Source organism: Panthera leo, chromosome F3 (assembly GCF_018350215.1).
Source record: "Panthera leo isolate Ple1 chromosome F3, P.leo_Ple1_pat1.1, whole genome shotgun sequence".
Classification (NCBI taxonomy): domain Eukaryota; kingdom Metazoa; phylum Chordata; class Mammalia; order Carnivora; family Felidae; genus Panthera; species Panthera leo.
Window position 1 is genome coordinate 67,670,023 of NC_056696.1, and position 15,732 is coordinate 67,685,754.

General features: G+C 47.8%; 1 protein-coding gene across 2 annotated transcripts; it reads left to right on the plus strand.

Moving 5' to 3' along the window:
* Positions 1 to 140: 140 nt before the first annotated feature.
* Positions 141 to 8,518, plus strand: RIT1 (Ras like without CAAX 1). 2 transcript variants are annotated; one of them, XM_042926185.1, is made up of 7 exons: positions 141 to 154; positions 343 to 390; positions 574 to 699; positions 853 to 909; positions 4,142 to 4,215; positions 4,439 to 4,630; positions 5,861 to 8,518. In XM_042926185.1, exons 3-7 carry the CDS (start codon positions 594 to 596, stop codon positions 6,089 to 6,091), a joined length of 660 nt encoding a protein of 219 aa, XP_042782119.1. In that variant the 5' UTR covers positions 141 to 154; positions 343 to 390; positions 574 to 593; the 3' UTR covers positions 6,092 to 8,518. The 2 variants fall into 2 exon arrangements, with proteins under 2 accessions (XP_042782119.1, XP_042782121.1); XM_042926187.1 differs by having other exon boundaries at positions 144 to 154; positions 340 to 390.
* The last annotated feature ends 7,214 nt before the right edge of the window (positions 8,519 to 15,732 follow it).

The following is a 15,732-nucleotide window of genomic DNA, read 5'->3' on the forward strand; positions in this document are numbered from 1 at the left end:
CTTTACCGAGCCGGCCGCCTCTTCCCGCGCGCGTGCGCACACCCGCGAGCGGCGCTCCCCCCCCCCCCCACCGCAGGGCGGGGCCAGGCGCGCGTCACCCGGCCCCGCCTCCCCGCCGTAGCGCCATCTTCCCCGGCGACGGGAGGGGTCACAGGTCAGCGCTGGAGCCTCGCGCGGGGCTGGCGGGCGAGGTGGGGGTCGGCGCGCCTCGGGGGCGGGGGCGGGGGGCGCGCGGAGGAGCCGGAGGCTGAGGGGCGGGCTCCTGGTGGCGGTGCCGGCGCCCCGGTCCGAGGAGGCTCCGGAGGTGTTTTGCCCCTTTTGTTTTTCCTCTGGAAATAGCAGGACTTGGGAACGCCGTGCGGTGTCGCCGGCCGGACTGTCCCGGGGAAGGTGAGGAGGCGGCGGCCGACCGGGGACCGTGGGGCCGGGGGACCGAGGGCCGGGGGCGCAGCGCGGGCCGGTGGAAGGGGCGAGGGCCGCGGGGCAGGGGCCGGGGGCGCCGGCCCCGGGCGGGGGGAGGGGACGGGGGCTCCGGGTGCGGCCCGGGTCCAGCGCGTTCTTCTCGCTCGCCAGGTGCGCGTCCCGGGGGGGCCATGGACCCGGGGCCGCGCCCCTCCGGCAGCGGCTGCAGCAGCCCCGCGGGCCTGTCCCGGGAGTACAAGCTGGTGATGCTGGGCGCCGGCGGCGTGGGGAAAAGCGGTAGGTGCCCTTGTGCTTCCAGGTCACCAGAAGCGGGGGGGTGAAAAGAGCTCGTCTCCACCCCAGCCAGGTGGCTGTCGTGCAGTGGTGACCCTTGCTGTTCTTCCCGGGGGCCACTTCTCTGGATTGTAACTCTCCTGTCTTGTTTTGAAGCCATGACCATGCAGTTCATCAGCCACCGATTTCCAGAAGACCACGACCCCACCATCGGTAAGTCACGTTCCGGCGGAAGTTTCCAAACGAACTCTATGGACGCGTCTTGGCCTCCGTTTTGGAAACGGTGTTTTCACCAGTCGTCTCCTGAGCCTTTTTCCGTGTCTGAGATGTCTTCCCGAGAGGGTCACAGAAGTTGGGAGCAAATGAGCATTCGTTTTTTCCTGCCCTCACTCTGTGTGTGTGTAAGCCCTTCTGGGGGCGCTCTCCTTCCTTACCTTTGTGTGGGTGCCGGACTGCATCGCCAGGTGAAAGGAAAAGTTTCCAGGCCACCTGACAGACGCCTTTGCTGTCACTTGTCTAAGGGTCTCTGGCTCGGTAACCATGAGTCAGCTGATTTGAACTTCCACAAAAGGAAGCAGAAAAACAAGTCGAGCCAGCCTGCTGAGCTCTCACCACTTGCACACTGGCCTTCTTCCACTGGCAGCTCTTAGTTTTTACTTCCTTATCCCTCAAACTGATTACGCACTAAGGTTAGTCCTTAATGCTCTGCTCTTGGCAAAACTTGGAGTAGCAAGTCATTTTCGTTTTGCCTTTTTAAGAAAGGTTGTCGTCCTCTACAAAGACAGAGCATTACTGCCATTCCTGAGCTGTAGGGAAGCAGGTCTGATTCTAGGGGGTTACATCCCAGGACAAAATGAAAAGTGGGGGGGGGAGGGGCAGGGGAGGGCCCAGAAGGTCGGCCATGCTATTAGTGTTTTCAGAATGTGACCCTAGGTGGTGACCCCGGGTCTCTGGGAAGGATTTCCATTGGGTCGGGCCTCTGCTGCTGTTTTGCACAAAGCCAGTGAGTGTTCTGTGCTAAGCCAGCTTTGAATGTAGTCATTTTATACAGTAAATGCTTCTGTGACTTGAGGAACATATAAACAGTCCTTATTTTTTTAAAGTTTATTTTTATTTATTTTGAGAGAGAGAGAGAGCGCGCGTTAGCAAGCGGGGGAGGGGCAGAGAGAATCCCAAGCAGGTTCAGCACTGTCAGTGCAGAGCCTGACTTGGGGCTTGAACTCACACAAACCGTGAGATTGAGCTAAAATCAGGAGTCGGGTGCTTATCCGACTGAGCCACCCAGGCGCCCTGGTCCTTTTTTAACGTTCATTTATTTTTGAGACAGAAAGAGTGCAAGTGAAGGAGAGACAGAGGGAGACAATCAGAAGCAGGCTCCAGGCTCCGAGCTGTCAGCACAGAACCTGACACAGGGCTCGAAACCATGAGCCATGAAATCATGATTTGGGCTGAAGTCTTGACACTTAACCAACCGAGCCACCCAGGAGGCCCAGTCCTTGTTTTTTTAAATGTACAGTGTTGTTTTAGGGATTCAAGCTATGTTGGGAATTCTAGGAATAAACTCAGTTTAGGACTTGGGATAATTTATTGAGAATTCCAGAAATATTTTTTCTTTTTTCTTAAAAACTCCTACTTGTTCTTGAAAAAGTTAATTTTTTTTTAAATTTTGACATTTATTTTTGAGAGAGAGACGGTGTGCGAGCAGGGGGGGAAGAGAGAGAGAGAGGGAGGCACAGAATCTGAAGCAGGTTCAGCACAGAGCCCGACATGGGGCTCAAACCCATGAATGGTGAGATCATGACCTCAGCCAAAGTCGGACACTTAACCAATTGAGCCACCCAGGTGCCCCAAAAAAGTTAATTTTTTCAGTCAGTTTTTTTTTTTTTCACAGTCAGCTGCTCTCCTGACGGTATTACCTGATTCAATAGCAAATACTTCCGTCTCTTGAGTTCCCGTTATGTACCAAGCACTGTAGTAGGCCCAGAGGGTATAGTGGGGAGCAAAAAAATTTGACCCTTGCTCTCATCGAGTTTATGTATTAGGGGGTTTTGTTTCAAACTTTGGTGACTCTAAGAAGAAAAGCTTTACATTGTACCCAGTACACGTGTAAGTGTCTGTGCCTGTGTGTACGTGTACCTATGTACGTATATACACGTAACTAAAATATCAGGAAGCTGTATTTATGTCACTATATGCGGTATGCTCTTAGGATTTCTTTTTCCTTTAGAATTTTGCTTATTTATTTTAATGCCAATCCCATCCCATTAAGTTCATTCACAACTCATTAATCCTAATGGATCATGACCTGTTGTTTGAGAAGCAATGGTGTCGTGGCTCTTTATCTTGAAGGAGAGTCAGAAGCAGGGATTCAAGAAAAAATGTTGAAATACAGTGAGGTGTATTTGAATGATACAAATATTGAAGGATAGAAATACTGAGTGGGTTTTTTTCTTTTTTAAAAAAATTTTCTTGTATTTTTCAAGGTTACTATAATAATATGCAATGAGAAATTTTGTTTCATAGAGGAGAAATTATGACAATAGGGATTATCTAGAAAAAAGGAAATTATGGTTTTTCTTTTTTGTTTGGATTTAAAAGGAAGAGAAACCATAGTGTTTGGTCAAGTGCAACTATGTAATAAGGGGAAGACCTTTAATGTTTTAGAATTTCATTTACTTTATTTGTGAAATAGAGATAATAATGCCTACTGTGGATTATTGGCATATTTGTTATTGAATGAGTTAAGTATATAGATTACTTAGGATAATGTCTCACATCTAATAATTATTTAACAAATTGGTAAAGTTACTTTTTGAGCCCAATATTTTTAAAAAAAAAACCAATATCCTTTTATTGCTTAGGATCGTAGGTGAAATCTTATAAAGAAGCTATGGATGAACTTATGTCATTGCTTAAGTGAAAAAAAAAAAACATAAAACACCTCAGCTGAAGATCCGATTTACATATCTTAATGGATTTAGCATGTTTCCTGAGAAAATCTGGGCACTGAGAGAACTTGGGTATAATCTAATTCTCAATAAGACAAATTTTGAAATGTTTATTTTTGAGAGAGAGCGAGTGAGAGCGCGCATGCACACTTGCTTGCAAGCAGGGGAGGGGCAAAGACAGAAGGAGACAGAGGATCCTCCGTGCTGACAGCAGTGACCCTGACCTGGGCTCCAACTCACGAACTGTGAGATCATGACTTGAGCCGAAGTCAGATGCTTAACCGATTGAGACACCCAGGCGCCCCTCCATAAGATGAATTTTAAGGTTGTGGGGCGCTGGGTTGGCTCTGTTGGTAGAGCATTTGACTCTTGATCTCAGGATCATTAATTTTAGTTCAAGCCCCACGATGGGGTAGAGATTACTTAAAAAGGAAAAAATTGAGGTTGCATAGTTTTGTGTTTATGGGTTTATAGTACACTTTTATTCTCTCCTGTAGAAGATGCTTATAAAATCCGGATCCGTATTGATGATGAGCCTGCCAACCTGGACATTTTGGATACGGCTGGACAGGTATTAAATCTTAGAATACTATGTATAGAGGTGTTTTCACTCTGGTAAAGGGGAGGGGAAGGCTTACACAGAGAAGATCACCAGTTCATCTCTTTTAATTTTTCATGCCCTCTGACTCAGGATAGCAGGTAATTGATGTGTCTCTTCTTGAACCTGAAGTAATAGCTAATACAGATGTAGTTCTAGGTTGTACCAATGCATGAGTGATCCTGTTTCCCTCTAGGCAGAGTTTACGGCCATGCGGGATCAGTATATGAGGGCAGGAGAAGGGTTTATCATCTGCTATTCTATCACCGATCGCCGAAGTTTCCATGAAGTTCGGGAATTTAAGCAGCTTATTTACCGAGTTCGACGCACTGATGATACACCTGTGGTTCTGGTGGGGAACAAGTCTGACCTGAAGCAACTAAGACAGGTGAGGAGGACTCGGAAATATGATCTGTAGTCTTGGGAGGTGGGTTGTTTCACTACTTATAGATTCTTTTGCCCTAAGATAAAAATCTAAAATTAGTGTCTCCTTAACCTTGGAAATTTTTCTATATCTACTAATTTGCAATTAGTTTGGATAAAATCTGAATTTTAGGACTCTGTTTACAAGATAAAATCTACAGGATGGTAATCAGGTAACAAATAGAATACCCATTAAGTGAAGGATCATGGAATGTTCATTTCTTAAAACCTTAGAAAATGAATTATCTATGTTGCAACAGGAGATGTAGGTTGGATTTCGAGATCTGCTTGTTGACAATGAGGATTATGTACTCTGGAAGGGGAGGATAAGAATTGGAGAGGATTATAGAGCAAGTGGTGCTCGTCTTCAAGTTACCAACAAAGTTTGAAGTTTTGCCGTTTGGTGTTACGTTGAGAGAATAGTGGACAGGCACATTGTGACTGCTGATGGAAGCAGTGGACTGGTACAGACTTTTCGGAACTGGTTGATAGTAGATAAGTTCATAATGCTTCTCTGTGAATGCCTGTTTGAAAAATCTATCCAGGAATTTATATATAAAATGTTCATTGCCAGGCTATTTGTGGTAGCAAAAAGAAAGAGCCTAAGTGTTCAGACCTAGGAGAAATTATGGTCTATCCCTAATTGGATATCTCGATTTTGGATTTATTACAGTGTAAGGAAATTAAAATAACATACTTGGTATCTGTAATTATGCCCTGTTCTAAAAAGTTCTCTTTAAAGTAGATTAGAGGGGCGCCTGGGTGGCTCAGTCGGTTGAGCGTCCAACTTCAGCTCAGGTCACGATCTCACACTCCGTGAGTTCGAGCCCCGCGTCAGGCTCTGTGCTGACAGCCCAGATCCTGGAGCCTGCTTCGGATTCTGTGTCTCCCTCCCTCCCTCCCTCTCTCTCTGCCCCTCCCCTGCTCGTGTTCTGCCTCCCTCTGTCTCAAAAATAAATAAAAAAATTAAAAAATAAATAAAAATAAAAAAATAAAGTAGATTAGAAACAGAATCATGTAATTTGAAGGCAGAGGGAATCTTAGAATTCAACTTCCCGACTGAATTCTTCTTGAATGCCTCCAGAGTTGAGCTCTCTTCCTGTTAGATCGCCCCTTCACTTGTCACTTTTTGGGGCAGTTTTAATTGTTTTCCATGGCTACCACTATACATTTTCTCATGTTTACATTTTTAAAGGTCACCAAGGAAGAAGGATTGGCTTTGGCCCGAGAATTCAGCTGTCCTTTCTTTGAGACCTCTGCTGCGTTCCGCTACTACATCGATGATGTATTCCATGCCCTTGTACGGGAGATACGTAGGAAAGAAAAGGAGGCAGTGCTGGCCATGGAGAAAAAGTCTAAGCCCAAAACCAGCGTATGGAAGAGGCTAAAATCACCGTTCCGGAAGAAGAAAGACTCCGTAACCTGAAGGGAAGATGTGAGGTGTTCCTCTGTGAACTGCAGGGCTTACTCAGAGCAGTCCAGGAACTTGCATTAGTGAGCACGGTGCTTGCTCTTTTCTCCTGTTATGACCGTTACTGTAAATGTAACTGATGAAGGGGATATGCCTCGAGGGAGTTTGCAGTGATGTGGTGTCTAGAATACTGTCTTTTAGCTAATTCTGACTTATTAACCCAGTGGAGCACTGTCTACTTTTAAATTGTCACATTAGAATTTGATCTACCGATGTTTTGGGTTCTGTTCCTGATATTAGTGAATTAACGTGGATTGTTTATACTCTGGGGGAATATATGTACCACGTGTGTTCGACTAAGCCCACAAGAGGGACTTTCTGCTATGCACTACTCCATGTTCTTTTCTACTTGGGTTTCCTGGGACCTTCTCGGCGAAGGGCCTCACTTCTGCTCTCCTGTGCTTCCTGGACACATAGCGAGAACCTCGTAGGGAGGTCAGTGGTACAGTTCAGTGAGTAGCTGTGGAACTGCCTCCCGTTGCAGATGGGGGACCAATGAGATCAGGGAAGCCGGGCTGTGGAGACGGCTGGGGGACCTCACTAGGGACAGGTAGCATCACAGCTGTGTTCCCAGGGCAGGCCTGGCTTTCCTGAGAAGTGCACGTCTGACCCAGATGCACTGAATGGGTGAGGACGAACAGAAGCAGTGCAATGTGTGAAGGTTTCTTTTATGAAGCTCTTTTGTTCTTTCAGGGTTTAGCCTCTGTTTACCGTCAGAGGTGCATGCTTTGGGAACCATTACTGGATTACTAAACTCTTGTTCAGACCCTCGGTTGGGACAGCCATTGCCTTGTGCAGGTTCATTTTTCCCCCGGAGGTGCCCACGCCCGTGCATTACGTGCTTCCCAGTGCTTCCGCGTGCTCCCCAGGAGAGTGGGGCCTGGCCACGTGTGTCGTAGGTCCCTCGTCAGACTTCCTGCGTCTTGCGTACGCAAGAGACATCAGGAGTTAGAGTCCAGTCGTGTGTGCCTCCTCAGCACAGTCACCAGGCTCCACGCTCCGGGGAAGCCTGCGCGTCTCTGTGCTAACGAGCCAGTTGTGAAGCTTTAGAAAATTCCCGTGTGCTGGGTTTCTCATTGAAGATTTCTTTACAGGGACCTTGTTGAGTTCTCCTCAGGGTTGTCTGAACCTTGACGGAACTTAGCCTAAGAGAGTGCCACCTTGATATTTGTCATAGCTGGGAGACGGTTGTCCTGGGAAGGAACAGCTTTAAATATTGGTGGTGAGTTCTCTTTTTTAGAATCAGGATTGTTTTGATACCTGGACTTAACTGTGTGTGGAGATTAAGTGCAAAAGTGCTAAGAATAATGTAGCATATATGGAACGTTACATGTCACTGAAGTAGCGTTTGTGACCATTTTAAACTCTTGACGTGACTGTGTAGCACCTCTTAAAAAGCGCACACCTCAACTTAACTGATTTCCACTCTAATTACAGACAGAAGGACAGGGTTGTTGTGTTATTCCTCATCCTCAGTGGGGTGTATGTTCTAGGTTTAAAGAAAGGTGATTGTTGCAACTTTTTTAGCTAAGTAGCGGTCCCTTTTGAGACCAAATAAATTATGTTTTATGGTACTCAAGCCATCCAAAAGTGAGAGACCCAGAATTTGAATCTATGCAGGACGGAAATCTTACAGGAACTGTAGCACTTTAGCAAAGCATGAAGGTAGAGAAGAAACGTAGTGCAGTTCTGTTGTACCACTATTTCACCATGTGTAAATTAGCTCGGAGCCTTTTACGTGTAATGCCTTAGCTTCTCGTTACTAATGACCTAGGGAGTTGTACTTAGCGTCAGGCAAGACTTTTACAGCCATATAATTATTCAGGACATTCAATGCAGCACAGAATATTGCCAGAGAGAAAGATTTGTAAGAGAGGAGGGAATTTATATTGTATATGAGAAAAATAACAAATTTGTGTTTTTTAAGACTGTCACTGTCATATCTTTGATCATTGGATTGATTAGCCCATTAGTTAGTATTGAGGATTCTATCCATGGTGCTAAATAGTTTGAGGGGGTGTGTTATATGTAGGTAACAGCTCAATTCTTAGTGATCTAAGTGTATGTAATTTATAAACTCTAAAGAGTCAGGTTTTTCCAATTTGAGGGCATTACAATCAGTTACTGCCTGGAACTTTGAAGAGAAACGTTCAGGGACAAGCGTAAAAGCGCTGGAACTGTCCGTGCCTGCGCCACATTGTTAAGTCACAAGATTTAGAAGCTGGTGTCTAGAAGGGATGTATTTTAACTTTATCAAATACTAGCAAGAATCGGTCTGCTGTGATGTTTGGGGGTTGCGGGGGGAAGGGGGAGACCAGTCTCTCACTTATGCACTTGTATATGAAGACAGTTTATATGACACAATACAAAACTTTTCAACAACTCATTGGGCTTCTCCTTTGCTTACTTGTGTGTGGGTCAAATGCTTGGGATTATTGCATAAGGTCATTTTAAGAAGACTTAATACCATGAGATTTTATGTTCTGGAAAGTACGGATTCCAAAAAATGTGAGTGCCCGCCACGTGCGGAACGCTGTGTCGAGTGTCAGGGCGCGTGCGTGGAACACCCCTTCCTTCAGAGAGGTTACCTCGGCGCACGTGCAGGGAGAGGGGCTAGAGGGAGGTGAGGCACCGCGGTCCAACCGCTGAAGAGTCTCCGTGCTTCAGTGAGTGGGGTCCCACCTCTGCGTGACTCCGGACTCTAGTCCCCCGCCCCGGGCACTGTCCACTGTCCTGGTTCCAGCAGGCCGGGGTGCTCGGGGATGCTTGGTGTTTGGCCGTGCCGCCAGATGGCTTTGGGGGAGCGGGGGGGTGCAGAGTGAACTGCCACCACTGGGGCAGGGGGCAGGTGCCCGAGGGACCCTATCGAGACCCCAGCGTATCCAGAGAGAGGTGGAGCGGTGCAGAGTGGGGAGCCAGGAAAAACACATTGAAGACAGTAGCGTATTTGCCTCCAGCAGGAGGGTTACAGTTTCAAGTGTGTAAACTGAACGTGGACTAAGGAATGACTGCTTTACATGCAGGTCATTGCTTTTGTCTCCACTTCTGTCCGTGGGATCAATGGGCCTCAGTGTTTGTAGAGGACTTAGTTTGGACATTAAAGGACTGTGTTTTTGTGTCCTCGTGACTTGAGTTGTGTTGAGCAGGTCAGTACCTGTCTGTGGGGTCCTCTGTTGAATCAGAGGCAACGGAGGAGGCAGTATTCGCGTTTCTAACGCAGGTTAGGCGGTGGGGTTACAGTGTTCATGGGCCCCCTCTGCACTAAGCACTGTGAGACTGTGCAGGGTTTGAGGGGATATAAGACACCCTGCTCTTGACCTTTGATAAAATCTGCATTCACAACTAGATGTCAATCTGAAGGTAGCAGGTTACTTCCAACTGGGAATGTGACAGGAATTCAGAGAGGGAAAGAATTAGTGTGGCCGGGCCCAGCAGTGGGACCAAGAGCTAACGGAGAGGAGGCAAGTGACGAGAGGTCGAATACCAAAGAGAGGTGATTTCTGATATTCCTAGTGTTTATTGCTGATTATTATTATTATTATTATTATTTTTACATTTTTATTTATTTTTTGAGAGAGGAGAGAGAGAGAGAGAGAGCGCGAGCATGAGCGGGGGAGGGGCAGAGAGACAGGAGGAGACAGAGAATCCAAAGCAGGCTCCAGGCTCTGAGCTGTCAGCACAGAGCCTGACGCAGGGCTTGAACCCACAAACTGAGATCGTGACCTGAGCTGAAGGCGGATGCCCAACTGACTGAGCCACCCAGGCGCCCCTTATTGCTTATTTTTTTTAAGTTATTTATTTTTGAGAAAGTGCAAATGGGGGAGGAGCAGAGAGAGAAAGACAGAGAATCCCAAGCAGGCTCCATGCTTTCAGTGCAGAGCCTGATGCGGGACTCGAACACACGAATCGTGACATCATGACCTGAGCTGAAGTCAGACGCTTAAATGACTGAGCCACCCAGGTGCCCCTATTGCCTTTTTTTAAAGTTTGTTTATTTATGTATTTATTTAAAAATTTTTTTTTAATGTTTATTTATTTTTGAGAGACAGAGGAAGTGCGTGCGCGCATATGAGCAGGGGAGGGGCACACACAGAGACACACACAGAATTGAAAGCAGGTTCCAGGCTCCGAGCTGTCAGCACAGAGCCCGATGCAGGGCTCAAACCCACGGACTGCGAGATCATGACCTGAGCCGAAGTCGGAGGCTCAACCGACTGAGCCACCCAGGCGCCCCTTATGTATTTATTTTGAGAGAGAGTGTGTGTGTGTAAGTGGGGGAGGGGCCGAGATGTGGGGCTCGAGCTCAGTAATTGTGACATCATGACCTGAGCTGAAGCTGGACACTTCAGTGAATGAGCCATCCAGGAACCCCTATTATTCGTTTTCTTGGGGGGGAAAAAAAAAAAAAAAAAAAATATATATATATATATATAAACAATATATATATGTATATATCATATATAAATATATCTATCATATATATGATATATATATATGTATCATATATATATTCACACACACTTTTAAATATGTATAGACTTAAAGTGTATTTAATGTTAAATATTTATAGAAGTAGTTTACATATATGGTAATTCTATATAAAATGAAATATTAAACAAATATATGTATACATATATATAAATAAAGTTAGGAAGCTCCTGACAAATAGTCGGTAGTGTTGCTCCTTTTTGAAACTTCCAGACTTACTGAGAAGGGTAAGAGAACGGTGACAGAGAAATTTGAAGTCTTACCTTTTAGGAGTCCGTGTCAACTCTGACAAGCACTTGGCTTTAAGAGACGCTTCAGTACGGAAAATGTCAGATTGACGGTAGTCCTGGATTGTTCAGCTTCGAATTAAAGTTTGTGTTCAAACTGCTTCCTCCGTCCGTCAGCTGGGCTGGGACTGAAGCGTCGGTGGTGGAGTCGCGCGGGGCCCCGGGGGAAGCGGCTGGGGCTCCGAGTTCTCTAAGGAGATCGCTCGCCCTGTCCTCAAATATCTCTAAACGCTCTCACACAGAGACACTTTCTCTTCTCCCCACTAAGACTGTGTTATAATTAGGTGTGGCATAAACTAGATTAAAAAAAGAAAATGGCGACTGTATTTGTATTTTACTCAATTTTGACAAGTTTTTTCGGTGGAAGTTGAAAGATGAGTCTCGCCGTTCTTCCTTGCCTTACTGGTCAGCCGTGTGTCAGTGGCGTGCCTTCGCGTTGGACTAGATCGCAGCCGCATCCGCGGGGGAAGCCAGGGCTGCGTCTGCTCTTGTCTGCGAAAAGCACGTGGTCCTCTGTTGAGTGGGGTCGCCTTGCTGCTGGTCTGGCGCAAAGGACCAAGCATGGTCTGGAGGACAGGATGGATTTTAGTTTTTAGGGAAATGCAGCCGGACGGCATAAGCGAGCTGTCCCGTACGTAGAGCCTTGTGGACCTGTTGCCCTTCACTGTCCAGATGGTCAGAGCTGGGGCACGGCCCGCTTCTTTAGGCTAAAACGAGTTAGTGAACCTGACTTAAGACTCCTGACACGGGGTTTCTGCTCCCGGGAGGTATGATTGCTTGGGAGCGGCAAGGCGATATAGGCAACGTAAAGCCATGTTACCTCGACTAATTAAAGAAAACGTTGAAAGATCTGGATTAAGTTGGTGGGTAGAATTAGGCCACGAAGATTCCTCAGAAAGAGGAAAGGTGTGACTTAGAGCAACAGAGAAGTTAAGAATCCTGTATGTCGGACAACTGCAGTGCCGGGCTGGAGAGCCGGGCAGGTGAGTTAAGCAAGCTCCAGGTTAGAGCCGGGGACGCCCCGTGTGTGGAGTACGCGGCGGGATGCCCCCAGGTACCGGCCTGGCTCTGGAGCAGAGACTGCTAAGAGCCGTTCTGCCTTTTTCTCATTTTCTCAGCGTAACCTCTGGAGATTCTGATTTGCTGGCTCTCTGATAGGATCCAGGAATCTATATTAAGACAAAAACCTCCCCCAGATGATTCTGATGGCAGCCACGCAGGCTTTCCTAGATTAGGAGTCTCCGGGCTGAGTGATGCCGGAGAGCCCGGGGCCAGCATCGGAGGACTGTGCGAAGCAGTGACAGAGGGCTTGTCAGCAGGTGTGGGAAGTGCTAGTGGCTCTGTCCAGGGCGGTGTGGGGCTGGGGAGCGCTGGGCGTGAGCAGTGAGAAGGTGGGGTCGTTCATGTGTGAGGGAGCAAGGGCTGTGGCTGGGGGACAAGCTTGTTATGAAGAAGCCACTGGATGGAGCAAGGGCCTGGTAAGTCCTTCTGTTCGGGGCATGCTGAAATCTCCAACAACTTAATTTTTTTTTTTTTTAACGTTTATTTATTTTTGAGACAGAGAGAGACAGAGCATGATCGGGGGAGGGTCAGAGAGAGGGAGACACAGAATCCGAAACAGGCTCCAGGCTCCGAGCTGTCGGTGCAGAGCCCGACGCGGGGCTCGAACTCACGGACCGCGAGATCGTGACCTGAGCCGAAGTCGGCCGCTTAACCGACTGAGCCACCCAGGCGCCCCTCCAATCAACTTATAAACGTGAGCTGCTCTTGAGACAAAGTTACTGACATGTTTTAGCTTCGTCTATTAGTCCTTGCTCTAAAAAACTCAGCACACACGGTCATATCATTAAGTCACCCAGTGTTTTGAACAGAAGCTGCTGGGGGTGAGGGCATGTCGTTTCCTGCCCTTCCCAGAGCTGTTTAGTGCTAGTTTCGTGCAGTTTGCTCTGAGCCAGGAGAAAATCTCCCATCTGCAGAACTATCCCCCATCGGAGGCTTCCCCTAGTTTCCTTGCACACGAGTGGTCTGTGTGAAGGTGAGTCTGAGTACGTGCCCCAGGACAGCGCAATCCGATGCCAACTGTCTGCCGGCCGGGAAGCGTGTGTGCCCGTCAGGTGTACTTGGTCCCACCCAGAACACTGCGGCCGCTCTTACTTTCAGATCCTCAGACACCCACAGGAGAGCACGCGGGTCTGGTGGCCACTCACACCCACCCGCCACCACCACCGCCTCCCAAACAACTAACAAAAACAAGCCTCCACTTCAGACCAAACTTCTTTTGAAACTCCCAGCTCAGTAGGAAGTAGGAAGAGGCCCGGGTTTTTTGTATTTGCTTTAGGTCTGCTTCCTAGACAACATTTTGGCCCCCGCCTGTCTTCCTTCAGTCCGCAAACCTTTACTGAGCATCTGCCGGACGCCAGGCATGCGGTGCTGTCGGGAGTTCGGTGAATAACAACAAGCACAAAGGTCTTGACGGCTCAGTTCTGTTCTTCAGGCACCCCTGTTTTTTATTTTTGTTTTTTTGTTTGTTCTAGTGAGGCTCCACACCCAGCGTGGGGCTTGAACTCACGATCCTGAGATCAAGAGTCGCACACTCTCTGAGCCAGCCAGGTGCTCCCGGGCACCTCTGATTCTAATGTGCAAAGTCTCACGTGAGACGTGTGGAGGGTGAAGGGGTCAGGGGACGTGCAGGAATTTCCAGCTTCTTGATGAACAATTAAATGGCACCTTGGAAAAATGCCCGGGGAGACCGATTTGGTGCAAGTGAATGTCAGTCATGAAAATGTGTGGTTTCGGGGTGCCCAGTGGGCAGGCTCAGTCACAGGAGCGTGTGACTCTTGATCTTGGGGTTGTGAGCTTGAGCCCCACGTTCGGTGTGGAGATGACTTAAATGAACTTAAAAAAAAGAAAAAAGAATAGAGATGTTTTCAGCTTTCTGCAAAATTATGCTCCGTGGCTAAATCTTGAATTATTGGCTCTCGGATTATTTAAAGAGGACCCCAAGCCCTAGGCTGTCTTGCCAAGCCACACGGTGTGGAAGGTGGATGAGGTTGGAAGGTGGATGAGACTTTGTTAGAAGATCACAGGAGAAAATACTTTGGATGGAGAGAGATGCCGCACAGAAAACCATGTGGTGGTCTCCATTGCCCCCCCAGCACCCACTCCTCCCTCCATGGGAATTGACATTTTATTCAGGAACCCGCCCATTTCCCACACTCGGTTCCAGGACAGCCCTAAAGACGCTCCCATCCTCCCTGCCTGACGGACGCGGCAGTGACCACGTGCCACACTTGGGACCAGCGAGGCCAGAGGAGAGAATCGTTGGAGGTTTCTGGGGACGGTTTACCTGGTTTTTCTGGGAGAGGCCCTGAAGCAGTCTCCTCTTACCCGCTGTAAGTGGGCCTCTAAATAGCCTAAAACCTTCAGGATTAAGCTGACAATGAACGTCAAGAGTGAGCCCACAGAAAGCACCCGGGTCCCTTGTGGTATTAGTGACCTTTTGCCAGAGTCCCTCGGAAGCCGGCCCCGCCTGTGGGCTTCCGGTGAGGTGAGCCCGGACGTGTTCTTAATGTTTGAGCAATTTGAATTGAGGTTTCCTGTTCATCGTAGACAAAAGCGTCCTTAGTGCCAAGGTCCTCTTGCCATTGTGGTTGTTACGTTATCATGTTATTTTTTTCAGACTTATCACCTAGAAAAAATAGGCAAAATTATATATGTGCCAAGATTGCCATCACAAGATAGTTCATTTCTTTTATTTCGTTTTATTTTTTAATGTTTATTTATTTTTGAGAGAGCGTGAACAGGGGAGGGGCAGAGAGAGGGAGGAACAGAGGCTCCGAAGCAGGCTCTGTGCTGACAGCCGTGAGCCCGACGTGGGACTTGAACTCACGAACTGTAGTTGGACACTCAACCAACTGAGCCACCCAGGCACCCGTCATCTTAAGATAGTTCAGATAGGAAGATGTGCTGAAATTAGTGACGATTGCCTGTAGATGGACTTTTTTCCTGCTTCTATGAACTTGTACTTTAGTTTACATGTTTTCTACAGTGACCCTGTGTGACACATCAGGAAAGAAATGCACAGGAAGTAAGACTAGAAGACAGAATGGTTGGGAAGGTTTGGGAATCTTAACCAATTTTTTTTCCCTTTTCTCTATTTTCCGATTTTTGCATAATATGCCTATTATATTACCTTGTCATTTAAAAATGTTTTTTAGGGGCACCTGGGTGGCTCAGATGGTTGGGCGTCTGACTCTTGGTTTCGGCTCAGGGCATGATCTCACAGTTCGGTCGGGCTCTGTGCTGACTGCTCAGAGTCTGCTTGGGACTCTGTCTCCCTCTCTGTCTCTCTGCCCCTCCCCCCACTCCCACACACGCTCTCTCTCAAAATAAACTTAAAAAAATGATAAAAATGGTTTTTAGTTCCTTCACTGGAACTTGAAAAGACCGGGGGCTTTCTCTCCTGCTTCCAGCATGTTCACACAGGGAGGCAATTTCCAGAGCAGAAGGTAGGGAAGGTGCATCATTCCAGACACAGGGTGCACAGGGGGGGTCCGTGGAGCAGCCTCAGGGTCACAGCGGCCCGGGGCGCGACCTCTGAGAGGGGAGCAGGGACCTGTAGGTCTTTTCTTTCAGAGCGTCTCTCTGTAAATCTGTAATTACATATTTACTTGTGCTCTGACCTGAGGGCAGCTGGTCGGCTGCTGAAGGCGCACAGGGGCGGGCCTCTTACTTTGCCGGGTATAAAGCTCCGGGTGCTCAAGGACAGGTGCTTGTTGAGGAGCGAAGGAAGGTGAGAACAGAATCAGCCCTCTGGTATTG

What these genes read in the sequence shown, in the direction of transcription:
- RIT1 (XM_042926185.1), top strand. Translation starts at nt 594, where the DNA reads ATGGACCCGGGGCCGCGCCCCTCCGGCAGCGGCTGCAGCAGCCCCGCG. An exon ending in CGGCGGCGTGGGGAAAAGCG is followed by an intron (nt 700 to 852) that starts GTAGGTGCCCTT and finishes CTTGTTTTGAAG; the next exon opens with CCATGACCATGCAGTTCATC. An exon ending in ACCTGAAGCAACTAAGACAG is followed by an intron (nt 4,631 to 5,860) that starts GTGAGGAGGACT and finishes ACATTTTTAAAG; the next exon opens with GTCACCAAGGAAGAAGGATT.